The 26485-nt window shown below is 34.1% G+C and overlaps 1 protein-coding gene across 1 annotated transcript in view; it reads right to left on the bottom strand.

Annotated features, from left to right (window-relative positions):
• Window positions 1-26485, bottom strand: part of DENND1A (DENN domain containing 1A) — a 667138-nt gene that overhangs the window by 519332 nt on the left and 121321 nt on the right. The window contains exon 3 of the mRNA XM_044664250.1: window positions 10087-10130. Coding sequence (XP_044520185.1) covers window positions 10087-10130 — 44 coding nt within the window. The remainder of the gene's footprint in view (window positions 1-10086; window positions 10131-26485) is intronic.

Raw genomic sequence — 26485 nt, 5'->3', positions numbered from 1 at the left:
GGCATATTTTTTAAATCAGAAATTATTACACTAAATATATTCCATCAAATGAAAATTCTGAGACAAAGAAAAAACAAGAAATCTGACCTGAAGTTCTAGTTTGTGACTCACCATTTGAGACCTCAGAACATGGAATGTCAAAATATAAGGGACCTTAGGGTTCCCTCCTTTTTACAGATGAAGAAACTGAGGCCAAGAAAGGGGAACTCATTTGCTGAAGGATACAGAGGGAGTGAGTGACAGATCCAGAATTCCTCCCTGCTTGAGGATATCATCTTTTCTACTCATCTCCAGATCAATTCTTCAAACAATTTCAACTCTAAAATGGAATTTTTAGACCATCTGTATTTTATCAATGATGCATTGAGAAAGGTACAACCTTTCTCATACCCTAGCCCCCAGCATCTGGCTGAACATTCTAGATGATCCATATACATAGATAATTTTAGACACTGAAAGCACCACTTGATGAAAGCTCTTTAAGCAAAGAATGCTTTGCTGCTGTCCACCAAAGACTACCACAGAGGTTTAGGGATAGCAGAGATTGGGAGCTTTTATTATGTGTAGGAGGAAAAATTCACCTGGGAATCTAACTCCATTAAATTACCAAGGCCTATGATAACTATTAGAGAAACAGTTTTCATGGAAGAAAAAGATAAAGTGACATCATTATATAAGAGCAAATATTAATAATATCTAGTTGGCATAGGAACTGAACCTGAGATTTCACTAAAATAAGAGAACTTCTAGGTAATCTCTCTTCCAAAATTTATGTAACTTGGTCTTAGAAAACCACTTGAAACACTAAGAGGTTAAGTCACTTGCCCCAGTTCACAGCCAATACATTTCAGAGGCTGGATTTGAAGCCAGGTCTTCCTGCTCAGCTCTTTATTCATTTATGCTACACTGCTGCTTATCTAGTTACCCCCCAAAAAGATTTGAGGAAGCATCACAACTTTATTATTTATTAGGTTAAAGCATATATCAGCTATCCATTAAATGGGTTACTTAATGTAGGCTAACTGATGAAACTACTGGTCATATTAATATTAAAATAATCTTTATAGTCTAAAAAGTATTTCCCTCATAACAGCCTGTAAATAGTCAGTGCATTTTAGTATTCATATTTTACAGGTCAAAAAACAAATTGAGGCTCTCTCCACCAAAGAAAAAGACTGGCCCATGTTTTCATTGCTAGTGTGTAGAAGAGGTGGAATCTGAATTCATACTTCCCAACTATGAGTCTAGTGTTCACTCCATTCATGATACTTTACACTTAGAGCCATAATATCTAACATCACTCTAACATAACACCAAAGGTCCTGTGATCATACACCCTTTCACATACAAGCAAGCATTTTAAATGAAATTGCCTCAGAAGATTGCTCTCTTGATAATGCAATGATTAAAACTGCTTAGATGGGGTCCAACTAAGACAGATACCGCTTAGTATAATGTGGATTCAAACTGAACTGGGAGTTTCTGGGGATCTCTGCTACTATTGTTCTTCCTTCATTTGTGTCTCTTCTCTATAGTACCTAATTTTGGGGATGCATGTAGACAGTCTTCTCCCACCCTCATCCTTTTTAATTCAGCCAGATGTTATCATTTGCTTACATTTTCCTCTGCCATATTATACATGGGTTCTTTCAGTGGCAGTTCATTGCAAAACTTTTGCCTTTCTTTGTATTCCGAGCCCTTAACACAGTGCTTGGCCAATAGAAAGTGCTTATAACTAATTGATATACAATTTTATATCATTATGCATTTAACTTTTTTCACTAAGTAACTGAAATTAATTTCTCTCAGCCTTTGTCCATTCATGTACAAAATGAGAATAATAAAATGTCCATTACTAATCTTACAGGAGTATCATAAGGGAAACATTCTGCAAAACTTAAAGCAATAGAGAAAAAGAAACAACTGGAATTATTAGTCTAATTTATTGAATAACTTCTTCAGTGGAGAAGTCTACAAATTAGGTTGCAACTGCAAAGTTTACCTTTTGTTCTATCCAAAAAAATCTTAGACAATAAGACAACCACATCTTCCCACATTTTATGAAAACAAAACAAAACATGAGAATGTCTTAGTAAACTATCACTGCTACTCTCTAATAAGACTTTTCCATCCACTTCCCAAAGGAAGTGTTAAATCGAGAGTAATTATGAGCCAAAGAAACATTTCCCTCAGAGTATATCTAGTGTGAACAGACAAAAACTCCATATTTAAGCAATTAAACCCAACCCAGAAATGTCCATTTCTATCACAGTTAGCCCAAGCTAAACTAGGTATTTGATGTCCTTTTGGTATATAGATTTTTATAATTTGCTTAACTGGCCAGCCTGAAATTCCAAAATCACACAGACCATGAAACTCTATGAAGAAATGGTATTTTTTTATTTCTTATTTTTCCCAATGCACCATGTTTTTACATTGCTTATAAGGCTTGTACAAGAAACACTGTTAGTTTCTATATAAAGATTTCCATAAAAATTTTATAGTTTCTATAAATGCTTAAAGATGGTTGGTTTCATTATAACCTCTGTTTCAGTGCCAGTGGAAAGAAAAATTACCTGCAAGTCAAAGTGGAAATCTACATAAGCAACAGCAGAACAACAGAGCTCAGTTCCTTTGTAAAGGGCTGGGAGACACCGGCAATATTTCATCCAAATAGAGACTCACTCATTGTAAAGGGAGCTTCAACCATACTTATTTCCCATCTTTGCTCTTAGAACAAACAGACTGTAAAAAGTACAACTGGATAGGACCAAATCATTAATTACTGATGTTTTAGTATAGGATATAATAGCATTATAAGTAATATCTGTTAAAATGTTGTTTGTAAATGCCTGTTATACTTGACACACATTACAAGATTATTTATGGAAACCATCCCCCAGATAGGTTACTACTGTATTCTTTGTTCCAAACAACTGTGTGCCAAGCACTATAATTACTGGAAGTTTAAAAAGAAATAATAGACTTGAAATCTGTATACTGCCCTACCACCAAAGATGGGGTTTTGGTGAATATGGCCTAGGTAATTTACTAATATGTAATTTTAAGCATCCTATCTCTTTTAATTCAATTAGTATTCATTAAAGCCACATTATTCATGATGAGTAAAATTTTACTAATTATTTTCATAATTATGAATGAATATAGTCAACATGATACAATTACAGATCCTATTAATTAATTACAAGTCAGTTTGCAATAGAAAAGACTTAATTGATTGTGTAGGGCTTGTTTTTTTAAAATTCATTAGCATATTGATATTTTCTTAGAAATTTTGTCAAGAAATTGGAGTTAGATAGGATTGTTGTGATTCTATCTTTTTTTAAGACAAAATTCCTATGTGGGCAGGCTGTCTTTTGAATCATATTATCAACCACTATCATATAACATTAGAAATCTGTTTAAAATCCAAAAACACAAAATAACTCTAAATTCCAATATGTGTAGTTAATTAGATTTAATCCTTAATATTCCTGTTAGCCTATTTCATGTTATCTTTGATCACTAAGGAAATTTTCAGTCCAAATATTTTGTAGCCCTAACATTCCATATTATAACAATCTCAGATCTAAATTCCCTTCAAGCTTTCTGTGTTCTGGCATTGCTTTCAGTTCTAAAAGGCCATCTTCTAAAGTTCCATCCAGCTTTGATGTTCTGCATTCTATATCTTCACAGTTTATAGTAAAGATTTCTTGAAGCTCTCATATTACATCCAACTCAACAAGCATTATCAAATACCAAGCATGTACAGAATACTGAGCCAGCACTGGGGATACCAAAAAACAAAACAAAACAAAATAAAAACTATGTTTGTCCTCAAGAGGCTTACATTCTACCTATGTTCTATAACAGTCTGTACGCTAAAGTCTTTCCAAACCTAGCATTCTGTTGCAAATGGGGAAAGCCTGAGATTCTTATAGTATCTTGCTGATAATGATTTTAACAACAATAAAGGACTGCCCTTGTTTAGGACACAGAGTTTTCATTTCAGGTTCCATTATTTCTTTGCTGCTTAGTCGTGGGTAATTAACTTCATCTCTCTAAGCTTCAGTTTACTTATCTATTAAATGGTGAAAATAATACTTGCCACTACCTACCTCCCAGAGTTGTAATGAGGAAAGTTCATCTGAAAGAACTAAAAAACTGTGAGTTATTGCTATTATGATTTAGTATTCCACGTCCTAAGGCTCCTACGAATTCTAACATTTTATGATTATGTGATCATTATTTGTTAAATTCAAATGAATTATTTGGGATATTATTTTATCAGATTTCATAGAGATTGGCTTTTTGTTTTCGAAAATGTCTTTGGCAAACTAGGATTCTATCCCTGTTGTTTGTCTTTTAAACCAATGTGTAGATAAAAGCAAACTCTGAAAAGACCTCACTTTTACTCTAAAACACACACAAAAAAAATGCACATATAAACAAGCTGTGTGTCTTTTAAGAAATTACTGAAGCTCTAACATCAATTGCAAAGATGGGAGACTTCTGAGATTCCATATGAAATACTGAGAGTTACAGTGATTTAATGGTTTTAAAGCACAGATGTCACTGTGGTCTGAGAGTGTCACAGACAACTTGGTGGGGGGAGGGGAGGCTGCAATTGTGGAGGGAGAATCAAGACACTGAGAATTTACTTTGTCAGTAATTATAATCAAGATTCCTAAAATGTGGCTTCAGCTCCTCATTACTTCCTCACTATCAAGACCCTTATTTACATTTCAGATTACATTTTTTATGAAACAGGAAGATCTATCATAGCTGAGAAAGCTGAAATAATGAGGGAGAAATATTTTAATAAAACGTGTTGGGTCTGCATTACTTCCGTGTCAGAAAGAAAGGTTTCTTCTATACTGGTGGGTCGTTTATTCTTCCTCTAAATGAGAGACACAAAGATGAAACTGATGAACTTTTCCTGCCCGTTTTGTCTTTAACAGACAATTAAGACAGAGAAGATCAAAATGGATTATCATACCATGCAGACAACTGGTCCAACAGTAATACATCTCCAGGACCACAGATTTGTAACTCTCTTTTATCCCTCCTCTTTCTTCTTGCCTCTTTTCCCACTCTAAAGGCAATGCTAGCTTTGCGGCTCAAGGGGAGCCAAAAGGCTGGTCATCATTATTCAGTCACAGATGTCAATCTAACCTCCTTTTTTCTTGGTTTCTAAAGCAGTAGGCCACAATAATTTGTGACAGATTCTTTTACTGTAAGGTACAAAGAACACACGGAATAAAACATCTAGCAGCAGCAAGCGTCTCTGATCAGATGTGCTGGTACATGGGAAATATACTGTATGTAAAAACAAGCCCTGAGAGTTTAGACGAATGAAGGGGAAACAGGCGGGGAGGGGGGGAAGGGGGGGTGGGTGGAGGTTTGTACCAATAAGTGCTTTACTTTGTGTTGATTTAACTCAACTATTCCTTATGGATTTGATCATAAATGTTTGAGTATAAGAAACACTATATGTTGAGAATGTGAGCATTATATGTAAATAGAAACATCTTAGAATTGTGTTGTTGTAATAGTTCACAAAGGGGCAGAAAGATCTGGCTCTGAAGCATTTCTTGATAGAAAAGGAGAAAAAAGTTAAATTCACTTGGTCAGGAAACCAGTGATTGGCTGCATGGCACAGTCCAGAGCCAAAAGGGCCTTGGCTTTATTCCAGGTTTTGCCAGTTTATATACTATGTATCCATAGGCAAGTTTCTTCCTTTCTTGGAGCCTCAATTTCTTCATCTACAAAATCCAAGAGTTACACCAGGTGATATTTAAAGTGTCTTCCTATTCTAACATTCTGTTTTTAAAGGTACCTTTTAGGATTAATATACTATGCTCTAAAGATCACTCTAGCTCTGAATTTTTATACCTATGAGAACCAAATAGAAATAGGCACTTAGAAAATATGAATCTCCTCTTAAATTTTAATATCTGTTCATTCATTCACCAATAGGCATTAACCATTCCATACACAAAAAAAAAATAAAAAGAAAAAAATAATAATCTGTGAATCCCAGAAGCTTCCTTCCTAAAATCAAGTCAAGGTTTCTCTAATAGTTTTGTGGATTATATGTGCCTGCATTCCCTAAATCATTTCTAAATTCTAACCCAGTAGGTTAGAAATCTTTAAAAAAGATTTAAAAAGGACACTTTTCAAATAGTTTGAGCTTGTATTCCCACAACAGGTATTTCCCACAATGCTTCCAATTACCTCGAAGACTTAAGGTATATAATTATAAAAATAAACTAGATCCCAAGAAGTACATACTATTGAGAGGAAGTGTAGTACGATGGAAAGAGCATTGGAGAGAGAATCAGAAAACCTAAACTCTAAATATAGGTTAAAAAACATTAACTGGGTAGCCTTGGGTATAAATCATTTCCCTCCTAAGCCTAAGGTTCTTCCTCTGTGAAATGGGGATACTAATACTATCACCTCAGAGGGATGTTATACCCTTCAAAGCACTCAAAGATAATTCAAAGGACAAGCAAAGAGCCATTGCGTTACACTCAACATCAATATCGCACTAAGGATATTATAATGCATTCAAAGTTTTTATAATACTCTAACGCAAAAATGTTAAAATCTAACCTGATATAAAGCCAAAAGAAGTTACCTCATGTTTCAGCTATGATATGGGGTATTTTCTCTACAACAATTTTCTTTATTACTCAGGTCCTTGGATTACAGAAAGTTTAATTTACATATGCACACACACACACACACATACAAATATAAACAACTTTAATGACTAAAGGTTCACATTCAATTCAACATTGTTTTAAATTTTTTAAATTTGTTTTATACTGTTTTGATAGTATTTAGAGAAAAATACTATTTTATTGAGATATTCTCATAAGAATCTAATAAGATCTTAGGGCTCAGAGGAGCTTAAAACTATACTCTATATGTACATATATAACATTAACACACATGTATATAACATGCTTGTGCTTACAAATGATATAGCACTTTTCTTACATCTCTGGAAGAAAGGGAACGTTATGTGCTACAAACCTCATTTTACAGTCAAGAAAACTGAAGCTCAGGGAGGATAAGTGATTTGCCAAAGGTAAGACAGCTATTAAGTGGCAGAAGAAAGATTCAAATCTAAATCTTCTTAAATCTAATACACTTTCCATAGCATAGTGTGCTCAGAACCACAATGAAGAAAGATCTGGTTTGGGAGTATTGAGGAAGTTGGATAGGTTAATGTTTTAATTCTGATTAAATCCTATAATCTTGGACAAAATGGACTATGACAGTTGTTCCCCTCTTCCCTCTTGATACCACCCTTTCCATGCACCACCACCACCTACCAGCCTCCCCACTGAGCTCCAGGATTCTTACATAAACATACTCCACCTAATATTAGGAACCGGTTCTTTTTTTTTTTTTTTTTTTGGTCAACAGAATCATTATAAAGGACTATTAGATTTAAAAGAATGTTATAAATAGTAGAGATGGGTGACCAATAAATAATTCTGTAGTGAGATTTCAGGTTGGAACAAAAGGGTTTGGGCTTAATATATGTATAGATATATTTTAATCCTTACCTTCTGTCTTAGAATCAATACCAAATATCTGTTCCAAGGCAGAAGAATAGTAAGGGCTAGGCAACTGGGTTTAAGTGACTTGCCCAGGCTCTCAGCTAGGAAGTATCTGAGGATATATTTGAACTCAGGATCTCTCAATTCTAGGTCTGGCATTCTATCCACTGAGCCACCTGACTGCTGCAGCTTAATGTATTAATCTTATAAGACTTATGCTAGTCACAGTAATGTTATAGCAGTACAATAAAATCCCATTTCACAGAATTTCCTATTATCAATGTCTTAGCTATAATATTGGTCAAATTATGCCTTCTGCATGTGGGTATATGTATATATCTGTGCATGCACATATGTACATACACATATATGCCATATATATGGGCATGTATATGATATCTTGCCCAATAAAAATAATAAGCCTATTTTACATGATTGCTTCATCTCCCAACATCAATGTTCAACTATATTTAGGTTCAACTATGTTTGCTATTTTAACTCATTTTACTAATTTCCCAACTTTTCCCCCCATTGGTTATAAACTTGTAAGAATATCAAATACAGGGACTTTCATTTTTCATCTCTGTATTCTCAACTCGAAGTACTATCTTACAGAGTTTTAAAAGTATTTGTTGAGTTCAACAAAAATACCTCAAAAACATGTTGTATAACATCATATTTAGTATTGAACCACAGAATGTTAGCACTAGAAGTGATATAAGAATGGATTATTAGTCCATAATATGACTAGAAAGGTCATTAGAACATAGAATGTACAGAACATAAAAGATTAGAGCTAAAAGATCTAGATCAGAAGTATCAAAAACATGGCCCATAATTCTCTTCACTAGTGCCTAAACCAGATTAAAATGTAATTGGGAAATATTTAACAAATAAATAAAAATGCCGCAAAATAGGGATAATATTACATTTTAAAATCAAGTCATTACATGGTGACTGACAGGGATCCTTAGATACAGTTTGGTGGCTCCTGTTTCTATTTAATTCTGACACCACTGGTCTAGATCACCTAGTCTAATTCCCTTATTTAACAGATGAGGAAAAGGGATGTTGGGAAAAGTAAAATGATTCATCCAAATGCACAAAACAAATTAGGGGCAGAGCTAGAATTAGACATGCACAGGTTCTCCCAAGGCAGTGGGGTAAAGAGAAAAGCTTTATGAGGTTTCATTAATGAAATTAAAAATGCTTTTCTAAACAGATTCATGGCCTAGGCAATGATATCATCCCATTCAAGTTAAAAGAATAAACAGAAAGGGGGAAAAAAAAACTATGTCTGATGATTGTCCTGTTCCTTTTTAACAACAAAGTAAAAAAGGCTGCAATTGGGTCCACAAATTCATACCCTAGGTCAAATGTTAAATCTTTGAGGTTATATGTAAAAGAAATAATGAGGGGCAACTAGGTGGCTCAGTGAATGAAGAGCCACGTCTAGAGACAGAAAGTTCTGGGTTCGAGTTTGAACTCAGATACTTCCTAGCTGTGTGACACTGGACAAGTCATTTAACCTGAACTGTCTAACCTTTGCTGCTTGAAGTCGATATTTAGTATTGATTCTAAAATAGAAAGTAAAGGTGTAGAAAGAAACAATGTAACTTTAGCATTCGATGTAACTATCTTATTGGTTAAAGTGACTTCTTGGAATCTACTTTAAACTGAAAGAATGAGCCTGACTTTATATTTATTTCATCAACTCCTCAGCTAAAACTTTCTTAAACACAAAACTTTCTAAGAATTTTTCCTTCATATAGCTGTATTCCTATTTCAATTCCATTGATCATTATTGGGTTTTTTGTAATCTGTTTCAAATTTGGGAAAATATCACAGGACAGTTTTTAAGATGCCCAGAGAGATGAAAATGTTAACAAACAGTCAAAGAAAATTTATAATAAATAGCAAAGCACTACATACTTCAAACTAGAATGTCCAAGAAATGTTCTCTTTCTTGTTATTACTAAAAATATTAATAATAGTAACTTCCATTTCTATAGCAATTTAAAGTTTGTAAAAAGTATTTTCTTCATAACTATGTTTTGAATGAAGGAATTTACCCTATTTTATTAACATCTGCAAAGCACTCAGCACAGTGCCTGGCACATAGTAGGTACTATATAAATAATGATCTCTTCCCTTCTCTCCACCCCCTTTTACAAATAAAGAAACCAAGCCTCAACAAGGTAAACTGACTTGTCAAGAGTCACACAACTAATAAGTACTAGAAAGTGTATTCAAATTTGGATCCCTTAACTTTAAACCTAGTATCCTATCCACTATACTATGTATCCATCATTCAACTATCAAATCTAGTACCAGCATTTTCTGGGACTGGTACATTTTTGGCTTCTTCATTGTTAGCTCTTAATCACTGCTTCTCTTCCCTTCTAAAAATCCACTTTACCACTTTTGGTTTTTAAAAAATGGTAATAATGTGTTGAACAACCCTGAAATAAATTTTGTCATGTAAAAAAATTAATTACGCATTCCAAACCTGGTCACTGTAGTCCTCTGGGAATTGCCTCTGCACCTCAGGACCTGTAAATAATTGACAGATAATATTAATTGGCTTTGGATTAGTGAGCAGGCAGAGAATCACACATTAATATTTGATCAGAAGATGATAGCAACCCTGGCAGGGGATCCAAGGAGGGCAGATGAGGCTGCTATGTTGATAAGCACAAGGAAGGACTCTTCAAGGAACTCCCTTTTACCCTCCTCCAGAAATACCAAAAAAAAAAAAAAAAAAAAAAAAAAAAAAATTAAAGATCTGACATTACTGTTAACTTTGGGCTTTTACCTAATGCAAAAACTTCACCAGCTACAAAGGGCTTTATGTATATATAATTCTAATATTCTTCTTCTTCTTCTTCTTCTTTTCTCTCTCTCTCTCTCTCTGTCTCTCTCTCTCTCTACACACACACACACACACACACACACAAAATGGTTTCCAAATCTGCTTTGACTTTTCAACTTTAATCAGAAGCCTCATTTACCCAACTACAGATGTGTGCTGAAGAAATCTCCTTTCACACTATTCGGGGGTGGGGAGCACAGAAAGGGTTGAATCCTTTCAGGGCTAATTCAAATAGAAGGAATAAGGCTCATGCTTTTATTATGAAAACTCTCCCAAATGTTTATAAAGCATTTCTAAAGATGCTGGTGAATATAGTCTCTCTTCTCAGCTCATTATCAAATGTTTTAGAATAGAACTAGTTTGGTTTTTCAGTATAAAGAACATGATAGTAAAATGCAAGAAGAAATTATGTTCTGTCTGATACAGTTAGTCTCTCTCCAAAAACCTTGAGGAAAATAGGATCTATGATACTCTATTTCCAATAAAATTATAAAAGTTTATTTGCTTTATAAAATTATACTTTTCTAGATCAACCAATTTCTAGTCAATATGTCAATTGATAAATGAACTACTAACAATATTTAGCACTCTCATTTACATAGAGCTTTAGGTTTGTGAAATACTTTCCTCACAACAGCCCAATGAAGCAGCTAAGTGGCACAGTAGGTAAAGTGCTGTGATAGGAGTCTGGTTGTCAATCCAGCCTCAAAATACTTAGCAACTGAATGACCCTGGGCAGGTCATTTAACCTCTGTTTACCTCAGTTTCCTATATTATATATGGTAATAACATCTACTTCCCAAGGTTGTTGTAAGGATCAAATGAGATATTTGTAAAGTGTTTAGCATAGTGACTGACACATAGAAGATGGTTAATACTTATTTATTCCTCAATAAATGAACAGACAGTTTTCAGAGGAAGAAATCCAAGCTATCACTAGTCATACGAAAAAAAAAATGCTCTAGTTCACTAATAATTACAGAAATACAAATTAAAGTAACTCAGAGGTATCACCTCATACCTATCAGATAGGCTAAGTTGACAAAAAAAGAAAATGCTTGATTTGCCCAGGGTCATACAAGTAGGAAGTTACAGCTGATATTCAAATGCAGATCTTCTGACTCTAAATCCAGCCTTCTTTCCCTTATAACACAGCTTTCTAATGAGAAGCTGTTAGGATGCCATTTCCTATTGATAAGTAAAAGCCAACTTTTCAAAAATAGAAAGGATGTAGTTTATTTTTAGAGGGACATTAAGGGAAGATCATCGGTATAGTTTGTTTTTGCAAAATATTTATATTAGAGAAACAATGAATTCAACTATTTGCATTTGCTCTTTCAACCTGTAAGTTTGCCATTTTGAATGCTTTTTTTTAACAAATGCTAGTCTCCCTCCAATCTATATATGCTGAAATTCTGATAATTTTCATTAATAAGATTTGTAAAAACAACCTCCCCAAATATTTATTTTTATTTAGCATTTCAAAAAAGACTAATGATTTCATCTTTATGGGTGTTCAATACATCAGGAGAGGAATAGCAATCCCTCCACACCTTAGCACAATTTGCTATGATGAAAAGAATTCATCAGCTGGTAGCCAATCTTTCAACGATGAACCTCTTCAGGTTTAGATAAGCTAGTTTCCACGTGTTAGACAAAAAATTCATCACCAGGTTTTTATTTGCCAACTTTATGGCTTGGTATGATTTACCTAGAGTTTATGCACGTCAGGCTTACTCATGGAGAACCCAAAGTAACCACCATACTATTGTAAGGCAAGGAGAAGGATGTTAATGAAAGAAAGAATTCTTGTCCTTCAATTAACGAGAGTGCAGTAAAAACCAAGGTTTGTGGAAAAGTACAAAACGCAAGCACCAACTATTCTTTAAAACTGGTTGTGACATTGCTACCAACACAGAATAACACTCTTTTGCATCTCAGGAATAGCAATCTTCCAGGAGTGGAATAAGTTTGCTGCATCTGACCTCTAGAGACATCAGTAAACGTGGCCTATTGAGTATAAAGGCCCTATACAAGCAAGGATTAGCATGCAAAGGAGTTGCCTTGTCATCCATTAAAGCTCTTCTAAAGTGCACTATGTATTCACAAGCAATGTGGTACAGTAACAGAAGCACTAAGCTTTAGAGTCAGGAGACCTGATTCCAAAGCTCATTCTGTGTTGTAGCTGCATGTAAGTCCCATCCCCTCATTAGAGTTGTCTGTACATGAGTAAGAATCACAGTACTTGCACTACCTACTAGATCAATCTTAAAAATATAATGTAAATGTGAACTTACATCATTATTGCTATGCGAAGGAATTAAAAAATGCTAATTGCCATAATTTCTAAAATATACATGGCTGACAACTTGAATCAATATAAATTCAATGCCCCTAAAGAAAAAATCTCTGTAAAGCAGGAGTTCTTAAGGTCTGTGAAATTCTTTTTATATATTTTTATAATATTCCTTTTATGATCTTATATATGTTAATAAGCCTTTTAAAATATTCTGAGAAGGGGTCCACAGATTCCTAGCCCCCTAAAAAATAAGAACCTCTGAAAAAAGAACAATACCACAGCAAGCCCTTAAAGTAATCAACCATAATAGCTGACTCCTATCTTTTCTTCTTTTTCCTTCATTTCACTCTCAGTCCCCAAAGAATTTTGTGTCTCTTATCAACCCATTGATAACAATTATGAGCAGCCACTTTACATTCACATATGTAATGCTATTAGGTTTTTGAAAAATACTTTTGATTCTTTGGATGGTGGCAGAAAGTCAGCTAAACATATAAATGGCACTCATGGCTTTAACCATAACTCTAAGGAAGTAGCAATTTAAAAATCTAACACATATAAATAATTTCTTTCAAAGATTTCCTGAAATACTGTCAGCTACAGATCCTACCATCTCTTATATTCTTTGTTCTAATTTCAAATATTCTAATCAATAAATATTAAGTCCCTATAATATGCAGAGCACTATGCTCGATGTCAGAAATATAAAGATGAAAAATAATACAATCCCTACCTTCATGAAGCTTGGACTCTAATCGGGATATGGTTGGGGGAGACAGGAGTTGGAGGGAGATCAATAAGCAAATAATCATGTTTCCTTTCAGTTCTAACTTCCCCTGTTCTAGAATCTCTTCATAAACCAGAAAATTCAATAATTCTGAAAAAAATCATTACTAAATAAGCAGAAACTAACTGATCATAGTGATGGAAGCATCAATTTACTTAAAAATATTACTCCAGAATTCATGAACCAATAAGATTCATATATAAGAATTAGATTGTCCATGAAATCCTGCTTTATTTCAGCAATAACAACACAATCTACTAAATCAATCTACTCACCTTTCCTGAGGCTACCCTACTAGAGATTCTGGACTTCTTAGAGACAAAAGTTTCCAGGCAATAAATAATTTATCATGTGCTACAATCAGTCTACAAGCTTTTTTGCAGCTCTGATTTTCCTTATCCCTTAATAAATGTTACTTACGATAGCAAAGAAATGTTCATGCCCTCTAAATTACAACTTGCAATTCATTTTTTTAAAAAGTCCAACTAACAATGTTTTTACATAACATAGTACGTTAGATCAATTTAAATGAACACTGTTTCTTCTTGTTACCACAAATATCCAATATAGCAACCAATCAGCACTTCATTAGTTATCACCAAAGAGTTCTCTTACTGATACAGACTGCAAGCATGTTACGCTATTGTAAATTATCCTTATTAAAGTTACTGTGGTCAAAAAATTTCAACAGGAGATGATGAACATTCTAGTATTGAACCTCTTTGTACTTAGCTTCATTGATTCTTTAACAAGAGACCCCCCCCAGCCCTTCAGTTCAGTCTAGACTCTATATAATCAACCTTCTGAGCATGGAAGAACACCTAGAACTTCCACTCTTCTATCAGGCTTTGAGAACCTAAGGGGCTTCTGACAAAATGAGGAGGAAGAAGATTTAGTGGCAGTTGGCAATCAATAATATTATGTGATAGTTTTTACAAAATTAATACTGAAAAGGGAAATAAGTTCCATTGATGTTTTCACAAAATACCTATTTTGCATGGCTTCTCCACTCTGTGCTAATCCATAATTTTCACCTAAAGATCTGCAGAAGACTCTCAAGCTAAAAAGGTCCAAATGCAATCTGCTTTCCCCCAAGCAACACAACATACTCTGTACTAACAGCACCGGCATGGCACATGTACAAAACTCGGCACCCTGCAGTTAGGCAAACCGCCTTTATATTTTCTGTCTGGCAGCAATCCACTTGCGTGTCTGTATGTTTTTACAAGTACTCTATGTATTTCATTGCGTCAGCTGCATTTCTTTGAGTTTTAAATGGTCTGGGACCATTTTATGAAATGTTCTATATCTTTATGTGGAAAATAACATACACTGGAAAACTGTACATCAGTCTAACACTTATATCTCTAATTCTTCAACCATCATCCACTATTACAATTGCTAATTTTCAAAATGCCACTTCACACTTACATTCCCCAATCCAAAATGCATGGTCATGAGCAATGAACTTTCATTATAAAGATCTACTAAGCAGGGAAACTATGGCAAGGAAAAAGTTTATTTTTGATGATAAAAAATCAATACCAATAGATAAATGACAAATCTGATCATTCTGGATTTTCTATGATGAGTATGATTTCCAGAAAAGAAAATATACTTTTTTTTAAATTTTTTTTAATTTTAAACCCTTAACTTCTGTGTATTGACTTATAGGTGGAAGAGTGGTAAGGGTAGGCAATGGGGGTCAAGTGACTTGCCCAGGGTCACACAGCTGGGAAGTGTCTGAGGCCGGATTTGAACCTAGGACCTCCCTTCTCTAGGAAGAAAATATACTTTTAATAAGACTTTGCAAACATATCATCCTTTGTCAGAACACATATCCTGGTTTCTGGTTTGGAAAGTTAAGACAAATATATACAGAAATTCTTTCTCACTAGAATAGAATGAAGTCTAGAATGAGATCCCTGCCTTAGAATAATTACAACAATTAGAAAATTAAGATTACTAATTAAAATATATTCATAAGCGCAACTAGGTGATTGGGTTCAAATGTGGCCTCAGACACTTCCTAGCTGTGTGACCTAAGCAAGTCACATTTGCCTAATGCTTACTACCTTACTTAGTATCTATTCTAAGACAGAAGGCAGGGAGGGAAAATGAGGGAGAGGAGAGAAAAAGGGGGAGAGGGGGAGGAGAGAGAGAAAGGGGGGGGGGACATTCACCAAATATTCTGCCTGAAAGAAAAAAAATTTTGGCTGCCCTCTATCAATGAAAGCATAGATCCTTTAAATATTAACATCATAAAAACTGTCTTAGATATGATATGATTATATTTCCCTACCTTATTATCCCCCTTAGTTTTGTCTCTATCGGCAACTTATTTCTTATGTAAATGATAAATACTTGCAAACTTCAAAATCAACACCAGAATCTCTCAAGAAAATACTTTTCAACTGAAAGTATAATAGTCACAACTTCTTACCAACAAGCCCCAAAGTATCTATCAACCACTTAACCTTTGATAGGCCTAGATTCCTAAAATGGTGGTCTTTAGATGCAACAGACTAACTCTGGTATGGGGCCATCCAAAGAAAAGACAATTCTTCTCCACAAGTACCTTGCTAACACAAAGAACAGTAGGTTACTCCAAATTTAATGTGGGCATTTTCACAAGACATGGTATACTCCAACCTCACCTAAGAGAAAGAATGCTATTGTACTTTAAAAGATTAAGTATTCCAGAGTCCCAAATTGAGGAAGAATCCAGAAATTGGGGGGGTGGGGGGGGAGGATAAGGGGCAATTTTTTTTTCACTTAACTCCAAATTTACCACTCTTCTAACATGTACTTTTTGGACCTGTAAGATATACTAGAATTTGCCAGAGGATGTTTAATTAGTAGAAAAAGAGTTTGGGCCAGTTATGCTGGGGAGGTGCTATAAATTATTTTACACAGGCTCCAAAAACCCCAAGTTTTGCCTTAGGCTTAATGTTCCTGGAAAACATGGCAGGCACTGTTCCCTTGAACCAGAAATGCAAAAGTAAGGCTTCAGTAGATACTTATGAGGTCTGTTTTGCAGCTTAGTAGTGCCATTATCTATACATCACTTGGAGTTCAAATTTTTACTCAGGACACATGCAACTATATTTAAGAAAAGTGATTTATTTTAATTAAGAAAAAATGCAGAAATTCCAAATGTTTTTTCTTCATTGGATACTAAATAAATAATAAGACTTAATTTTGCGGATATGTTGACGAACAGTTTAAAAACTAAGCTTTGATTCTGGCTTCTCTGGTAACAGACAAAAAGGCCTCTGAGTTCCCTTTCCACTTGGTGAATCTACAATTCTAACAGCATACTAAATCCTATAATTGTTAATATCTATTGTTGTTGTGAACTTTAAAATTAAAATGTTAAAAATGTGACTAAAGAGGCCTACCTCAGTTTTTAAAAAATGTCAAGTATCAATTCAGAGGTCATTACACTTTACACTATCTTTAGGTTAAAAAAATAATGTCTCAGACAATAAGAGAGAATTTAATATGTTGTATTATAGAAACCCATCCTAATCACACATCTTGAAAGACAGCACAAAAAAGAATTTTGCAATTAGCTGCAAACTATAATCTCATTGTTCAGTTTCATGGCATTTGAGATACTATCTTCCTTTCCCCACAACCTAAGTTCTAATCCACAATGTACCTGATTTAATTTTCTAGATGAGAGGATGAGAATATACTACAAATGGGATATAAGTCCATAATATTACTTTTTGAATCATCACGATAGTACCAGATTTTATAAATTCAAAATACAAAGTACACAACAGAAGCTACGCATTTCAGAGGTAAATTAAAATCTCTTTCTTAACCAAGTCTCTAAAATCTTATATAGAAAATTAAACTTTAAAAGTTGTATGTAAAAGAGGAAAAAAAACAAAACACTAATTTTTGGTGGGAAAAAAAAACAAAAAAAGTTTCTTGATAGCAAGACAGTAAACTGCAACAAACTATAATTATACTAATAAAAAACCTTCAAAGAAACTGTTTCAGCTACAAAAATTCGGCTTTGTTTACTCTAAATTGTAAAATGCCTGGATAATTAGTTCAGCCTTTTTAAATAATCACAACTCTTCTAGAGACATATCTTTTTTTATAACTTTAATTCTCCAAACTTGGATTATTCAGGACTTACATAGTTTTTGAAGGGGCATATTTATAATACTTTAAAAGCAAAAAACAAAAACAAAAAACCCAGTCAGTATTTCTTTCCATTGCCTTTCATAACTCAAGCTATCTTTTTTTTTTTTAAACCAAGGGAATACGGACAACTTTCTTTTAAGACTATGACATTGCATACCTGACAGGGTTATTTTACAAAATCCAAAAATACTATAAATATGAAAATGGAAGCTATTATTATTATTATTCTAAACAATTTCTCAAGCTTCTCAATGCAGATTCTCCCTTTCTCTAACCTCCTCCCCCTATCCGTGCAAAAACAAACAAACAAACAAAGAAAAACAATCTGTGATTAGTCCACTTAAAATAGGTAAATATGTTACAAGATTGTTTGGGGTGGAAAGTCAAAATGTCACATAAATGAGTCGTTACTATCACACTGAACAGTTATTTCCAATTCAAAATTCAGATTCTTAATATCTCTACTTAAAACAAAGTAAATAACAAAACATTTAAATGTATATTCAGCAGCTAGAAAAAGAGCAATAACTTTTTAAAACATAACCCTTCACAAAAACAAAACCAAAAAAAAAAAAAATTCTAGGCTCCAAAGCACTTTGAAACACAAAGAATACAGCAGATATAAAAATATCTGGGTTATTACCAATCTGAAAAATCATGTTTGTCCACACAAGCTCTTCTTTTTATATTTCCTCCAATACTGGCATTTCAACTATATTAATATCCATTCAGTATTACAGTTAACCTAATATCTTAAGCATAGTTTACAAGCTTCCCAGATTGTAAACATACAGACAATTATTGAATACAGGAACATATAAAACCTACCTCAGCATGGTATAAGCAATAGCCTCATTCATGTAACAGATTACTCTTCAAAATAACATATTCTGCCTTTCAGACATATTCTGCCTCTATGTGACTATTTATGCATAAATAGCAGACACTGACCTATTGTTTTCCGTTGTTGGAGTTGTTATGAATGTAGTACAGTTACCAATTAAGTGAATCAACAAGTACTAAATACATCAGCTGTTGTACAAATAATGAGCCCGTTGACATTAGGCAATAAAATTGGGGGGGAGGGAGGGGGGAGGTACAAGAGGGATGTTCATCTTTGTTTCCTAGGCATGTTGATGGATTTTTGACCTCTGAATGCCAAAAAGATTACTGATAATTTGAAATATTTTCCATAACTCTTTTAGTCTTAAAATAGAATGGACACCTAATAATTCTCCAAACTGTATGCTGCAGAAGCCCTGACAAGTTATACTGAAAATGGAATGAGGAAAGAGTTGCAAGGAGAATTACAAAAACATGAAAAGGGTGAAGGCATTAGGGGGAAAATAACCAAAAATTTTGACCAAGGAATTTGCTTATACAGATGTCTTTGTGTCAAAGAATTTTCAATAAAAAAATCTTAGCTTGGATGTTTATTCTTAGAGTTTAAATATTTAAAAGCGGTGTGTTTCTTTAAAAACTAATATATACCTTGCTCCTAATTCCTAAATTTTATTGCATTTTCAGATAAATGCCAACGTAGTTTCTTTCAAATACATAATTTTTTTTATTTATGTAATTAAATAAAACTTTTTGTAGAAATTTGTTAAAATGCATCCTGTCCCTTAAGTTTCAATTTGCTTTCTAGATAGAGCGGCTCTGTCCATTTGCCTCTATTCACTTAATACCAGTAACAATTAATATCACAATATTATACCAACTTGTGGAGTTATAAAACAGAATATCCATGGTAAAGAAAGTATTAAATCATAAGAACACAAACAGGAACATCAGAAGTGGACAGGACCTTAGAGATCTATTTAGTTCCAATCCACTCATTTTATAATTACTATAGATAAGACTTAACTCAATTGACAGCTGTGTCCCTCATGTATTATAAACATAAAATCACTGCATATGGTTATTATAAATAGATATAACATCTGTCATTTGCTAAAGAAGGATAACAGTAAATTACTTGCATACATATATACTTACATAATAGATATATAATCTATATACTAGATATATACATACTATATATATGTATATATATACACACATACACACATACTTGCATACTAGATAACATATCCTATATGAAGTCTTTATTTCATATTCTGAAACAAACTACATTGAACTTTGAGAGCAAGGACCATTTCTACCATTCATCATAGCTAGTGATTGCCTTACACATAGTAGGCATTCAAAAAGTTTATGTTCAGTGAATGAACAAGCCTTGTTCACCCATGTCACTAAAAAGACATCTCAAGTAATAGCAATACTTAAATTTTACAAATTTTATGCTTTCACATGATACCCAAAACTCACATTTCTATAATACTTTGCGATTTACCAAGCATTTTCCTTATACAACTGAATAAATAGAAAGGCCATACACATACCTATATTTGTACATATGTTATATGGGACAGTTCTCTAGAGAGACAGTACAAGGGGGATACTGGGAGAAATTTTGATGATGTAACACATGTATGTATGTCACATGCATACATATAACATATGTACATATATAGCGTGTTATTATATTGTATATTTGAAAAAATTGGTAGTAAAAGCAGCATGATGTTTGTATTACACAGGATAACCTGAGGTTGAAAAGTAAAAGGATTTGCATCCAATCACAAAACTTATAAATAGAGGTCATAATTCCAATATAGCACTCCTGAAATCAAATCCAGGGCTCTTTACTCCTCACCCCCACCAAAATTGTCTCATCTGATTCTATAGCTAAGTATGGTTATTCCCAATTGACAGATAAGAAAACTGAAACCTAGAAAGATTAAATGACTTAGCCAAGATCACATGATTAGTAAATAGCATAACCCAAACAAAAGGCTGGAGCTTCTAATGCCTAGTACAGTGATATACTACATTTTGCTATTTCTTCAGAACTACAGTTAAAAACAGTCTTGGAGCTGGTGGTGTGGGGTAGCAAGAGAGCTCTGTACTTTGGTAAGAAATGTGGATTTCAATCATCTCTCTTCAGCTTACAAAACTATGAAACCTTATAGAAGTTGCATAACTTGTCAGAGCCTTAGTATTCTGATAGGTAACATAAGAAATAGTCAGAGATCCTAAGATAGAAGGTATAGCACCTACCATTTTTCCAGTCACCAAAGTGAGCAATCTCAGTATCATCCTAACTCTTGATCAACCCATACATATAATCAGGTGCCAGATCTTACATTATCTTTCTCTGTAACACTCACAGATATCTCCCTTCTCTCTATTCATATAACCATCACCCTAGATTACATCCTCATCACCCCTCACCTGAACTACTGAAATAGAATTGGACAATTATTAATGAAAACAAATATAAAACTAACATTAATCTTCTCTTTCTCTCTCTGAGGGCTGGCATGGTCAAATTCTCCCCCACACTCCCCCCAATAAAATCCAATGGCTCCTGTTACCTCTAGAATCAAATATAAATTCCTTTTTTGGCATTTAAGGCTCTTTGCAACCTGTCCTTTCCTATCTTTTCAATTTTTTAATACACTGCTTTCCAAGAGGGACTCTTAATAGTCAGGTCATACTGACCAACTTGATATTCATCATGCATAGCACTCCAACTTGCTTTTCCAGGCTTTTACCCTAAACAAAGGCCCAAAGAGAAATATAAAATGTCCACAAAAGGTCGTCTGGAATTCCAAATTATGCAAGAGTTAAGAAATGAGTTTGAAGCAGTCTTCTAAATGAAATGAGAGTTCTAAAGGAAAGAATCTGAAAATAAATGTGAGATATAGAGAAGAGATCACAAAAAAGAAATAAGTGGACTCAAGCAGCATACATTCTTACTTTAATAATAGATTCACCAAAAATTAGAATGATCCAAACAAAAGCTAGTGACTCAACAGACAAAAAGAAATATTTTCTGAAAAATTAAAATATTTTTTAAAATTAAAGAAAATATAAAATACTTTATAACAAATACAATTGAACTGGAAAACAGATCAAGGAGAGGTTAATTTAAGAATAGATGGATGACCTGAAAGCCATGAGAAAAAAATAAAAAATGAAAGAACCTAGCTGTCATATCTCAAGAAATCATGAACAAAAATTGCCCCGCTGTGGCTCCTTCCTCTGAGTGGCTCATTTCCCCCCAGAACCTCCTTTATAAAGAAAGTATAAAGGCTAGCCTTGTCTTCATTCCTCTTCAGGCTCTCCTGGACTCCTCTCTCTAAACTTTCTCTAGCATGTACCTGTCATGGGTAACCTTCCCACTTTCTTTTTAGCTTTCTTTTGATATGTTCTCTTCTCCCATTTAGGACACCTAGGTGGTGCAGGAGAGAGTGCCAGCCTTGGAGTCAGAAAGATTCATCTTCCTGAGTTCAATTGGGTCTCAGAAATTTGTTAGCTATGTTGCTCTGGGTAAGTCACTTAACCCTGTCTACCTCAGTTTCCTTATCTGTAAAATGAGCTAGAGAAAAAAATGGCAAACAACTCCAGTATCTTTGCCAAGAAAACCTCAAATGGGGACACAAAGAGTTGGACACAACTGAAATGAATAAACGACAATAATTTGAAAAGATTTTATTAGGATGATGTATCCTAATTGGGGAGGGGGTAGGGTATGGAGAGAGTGATTCAGGAACCATGACATGGAAAGGGGTAGTAAAGGAAGTAAAATAAGATGGAAAACTTGGGAGTGTTTTTTATGTTTTAATACTCTCAAGTAGAGAAAAGAAAGGAAGGAGGTGGGGAGGAATTTGAATGGTACAGTTCACATAATGGTGGGGAACAAATAGAAGTCTAATAAACAGGGAAGCAGTAGGAGGAGGAACATTAATCACTTAAACATGATTGAAAACATGCACAGAAACAATTCATAGTTTAACATTATAAAAAAGAAGCATTTTGTATTGTATTATATTATATAAAAACTCTGAGCAATTCTGATCAATCATGATTCCTGAAGACTGATGATGTAAACTGAATGCTAGCCCCTCCAGACAATGAGTGGATGGACTAGATATGCATGCATTCTTAGTCATGGCCAATGTAGAAATGTCTTTTGTTTGGTTCTGTATATTTCCTCAAGGGGTTTTATTTTTTCTTCCCCCATTGGGAAGAAAGGGAAAAGGGAAGGAAAAGGGGCAAATGCTTGTTAAATGAACAAAATTTAATTAGAAAAAAAAACAACCAAATTTGTAGCTCCAAGTATAATGTTACACAACCAAGCTCCCCTCTCTATTTACTTATCTTTGAAAGAAGGTTTGTACTAAATGACTTCCAAGGTTCTTCTCAAATCAAAATTCTGAAATTCTTTACATAATTCACTTTGGAATCAAAGGCCCTAGATTCAAATCTTGACAGTGCCTTTTTGCCTAAGTGACAAGTAACTTAATGTCTATGGGCCTTAGTGTCCTCATCTATAAAATGAAGGGATTAGATTGATTCTATGAGGCTTTGCTATTATGTCATTGTGTTTCTCTTCCTTTTTTTTTTTTTAAAAACCCTTAATACCTTCCATCTTAGAATCAATACTGTGTATTGATTTCAAGACAGAAGAGTGGTAAAGGCTAGGCAGTGGGGATTAAGTGACTTGCCTAGGGTCGCAAAGCTAGGAAGTATCTGAGGCCAGATCTGAACCATGGACCTCCTGAATACACACTTGATTCTCAATCTACTGAGCACCCCAGCTGCCCCTATGGTGTTTCTTAAATAGTAAATCAACCACCTCAATGCAACAATCATCTACTAAAGCATAGTTATATTCTAGTCCTAATACAGATCAAGTTGTACCTCGATGAAACTAAAAAAAATGTAAGATTAATTTACATAATTAAGAACCAATATTCCCTATGTCATATTATTTTAGTAGGCTTTTATCATCATTTAGGACATATCTTCTGATGGGCAGTGATTCCAGACATTTAAAACTAAAATTTCCTGTTCTCAACAACTCTATTAATGATCTCTAAACACTAATACATATGGGAAGCTCAAGATTACAAATAATAAATTAGGAGGCAGTTAGGTGGCTCAGTGGATTGAAAGCCAGTACTAGGAGATGGGAGGTCCTGGGTTAAAATTTGACCTCAGACACTTCTTAGGGGTGTGGCCCTGGGCAAGTCACTTAACCCCTGTTGCCTAGCCCTTACCATGCTTCTGCCTAAATATACAGTATTGATTCTAAGATAGAAGGTAAGGGTTTAAATAATAATAATTAATTAGTAATATATTAGTAACAGTTAATAAATTCACCCTTGTGTAAAATAAAGGAGTATTTTACAATATATATCTGCATTTTAAAAATGTTTCAAAGACTAAAGTTTTATAAAAAGTGTCTAAGACAGGTAACCAGATATAAGGAATAGAAGGCAGTGAGTCAGAAAGACCAGATTCCAGAACTGCATTCAACACATACCACTTTTAAGATGGCACACCAGTCACTTAAGGTCTCAATGCTCCTTGCCAAATAACTCTTTAAAGCAATAAGAGCACCATCCCTGGAAACAGCATTTGGGTTCGAACAGTGCCTCTGACAATATCTGTACATAACATTAAGAAAGTCACTTAACATCCTAGATGCCTATTCCTCACGTGTAAAATGAAGTGATAGAACTAAATGGACTCTGAGGTCTCTTTCAGCTCTCAATCAATGATCTTATAATGAATAACTGATATGCACCTATGGAGAGAGTTCCACACCAAGAGATTCTTATACTTCAATATACATGAAAATACTTCTTCAAACACCCTAACTTTGCAATTACTCAACTGACTCATTTTCAAAGGCCTCCTCCTCTACTTCTAGCTCAGCTACCCATAGAGACAGTCATACCCATAACCTGGCCATGAGGCAAAATTATTCTACTATTACATTCATGAATGTTAAAATTTCTTTATCTAATTAAAAACTGTTGCCATTCTGTCTCTCTATCTTGCATCCCCAAATATATTCTTCATTCTCACCACAATCGCTTTTGTACATGGCAATGTTCAATTTTATTAAATACAGAATAAAGAAAAAAATGTTTTGAAGTAAGAAATAATAGGCATCATATACCATGCATAGGGATAGAGATTGGACCTGTGAGTTCATTGGTAGAGAATTCCCTGTTGAGCAAACTACCACCGCAGGTTGGTACTTTCTCTACAACATATAGTCTTAGAGAATTATTGCAACAATGAGAGATTAAGTGACTTGCCCAGGGTCATACATCTAGTGTGTGTCTTCCTGGCTTCCAAGTTGGCTCTCTATCTGTTATGCTTCGATGTCATTCCAAGCATATATAAACATAAGTTATCATTATTAATGCAATGTTCTCCAAACTATTCTACAACACATGAATGTTGTGATGTGATGGAGCTCCCTGAGAAAATGCTGACACTTGCATAATTTCTCCAAAAATATTAAACATGAAATTATGTATCGTTTATTATATATTTATGTATATGTTTGTTTACTTTTTTATTTATTTTAAATATGTTTATATTACATGTTTGTTATATTAAGGAATTTATTATATGAAAAGATTGATTCCCACAAACTAGAATCATAGGCTTTTAGGTAGTATTTCTACATAGCTCTAAAGTTTAGAAATGAAGGTGACCCTATGTCAAGTTTTCAAGAAAAGGAAACTAAAGCTTAGAGAGAAGAAATTATTCTCTCAAGGCTATGAAGTAAATGTGAGTAGCACTTCAATCTGGCACTGGAATTCTGGTTTCTCAACTCCCAAGCCAGAACTCTTTCCACAATATCAAGCTACCCCCCACTGAAGCATACAATTCATTCTCAGAGACTCACATCTCTACCCTTCTTACAAATGACTACCAAGACTATATTTGAAATCCTGTTCCAATGCAGTTTCTCCAATTGCCAGTTGACCTTATCATTAATGAAAAACCAAGCCTACTAGCTCAATCCCCAAAATTAGCCTCCCTTTCAACTTCTATGCTTTCTTCAAGGACACCACCATTCTTCCAATCACCAAGACATTAAATTTTGGAATAATCTTTGGCTCTTCTTTTCCTTTATTCGAAAGAATTTTTAAAAAGCATAAATCAGTAACATAATTCCTGTTCATTCTTTCTTAGAAGGGTCTCTTATCTTTTACATTTCTATCTTAGGTCATTACTACCATACCTTCATCACTCCCCATCTAAACCACAAATCTTCTTGCTTCCTGTCAGGGCTCTCTCCATTTCTCTTTGAATGCTGACACAAGTGTAATATTTTAGAAATTTTAAATACTATTTTAAAATATTCAATACAGCTCTGATCCTAAAGGATAGGCGTTCAAAGCCATCCCATTTAGGATCACAGCATTTTATGCTTGGAAGAAACCTTAGAGAGCATATAGGACAATCCCCTTATTTTATAATGTCACTCCCCCACTCTCACAAAAACTGCTTCAGTTCCCCAAAGAAAAGGAGCATCACACTAGCTCTGTTTAGAGCCAAGGAGCAGAATAGGAGAGAATAAAGAGAGAGACCATAATATATGGAGGCAGATTTTTATTGAGTACAAAGAAGCAATTGTTCCATCAATTTGGGAATGGCTAAACAAATCATAATATAGAAATGTAGTGAGTTATTACTGGGTCATAAGAATTATTAATATAAAGATTTCAGAGAAGCTCAGGAAGATATATAAACTGATGCAGTGAAATAAACAGAAACAGCAAAATAAAAACAATAATGCAAATGAAAGGAACAAAGGAGTAACAAAATAATGTGTAACCATATAAATGTTAACATCCAAATTTGGATTCCCAAAACTTTAAAAAAAAAATGCATCTACCTCCTGCCAG

The sequence above is a fragment of the Gracilinanus agilis genome, chromosome 2, assembly GCF_016433145.1.
Source record: "Gracilinanus agilis isolate LMUSP501 chromosome 2, AgileGrace, whole genome shotgun sequence".
Classification (NCBI taxonomy): domain Eukaryota; kingdom Metazoa; phylum Chordata; class Mammalia; order Didelphimorphia; family Didelphidae; genus Gracilinanus; species Gracilinanus agilis.
The sequence above is the reverse complement of the archived record's forward strand: the minus strand, read 5'-3'. Positions and strand labels throughout refer to the sequence as shown.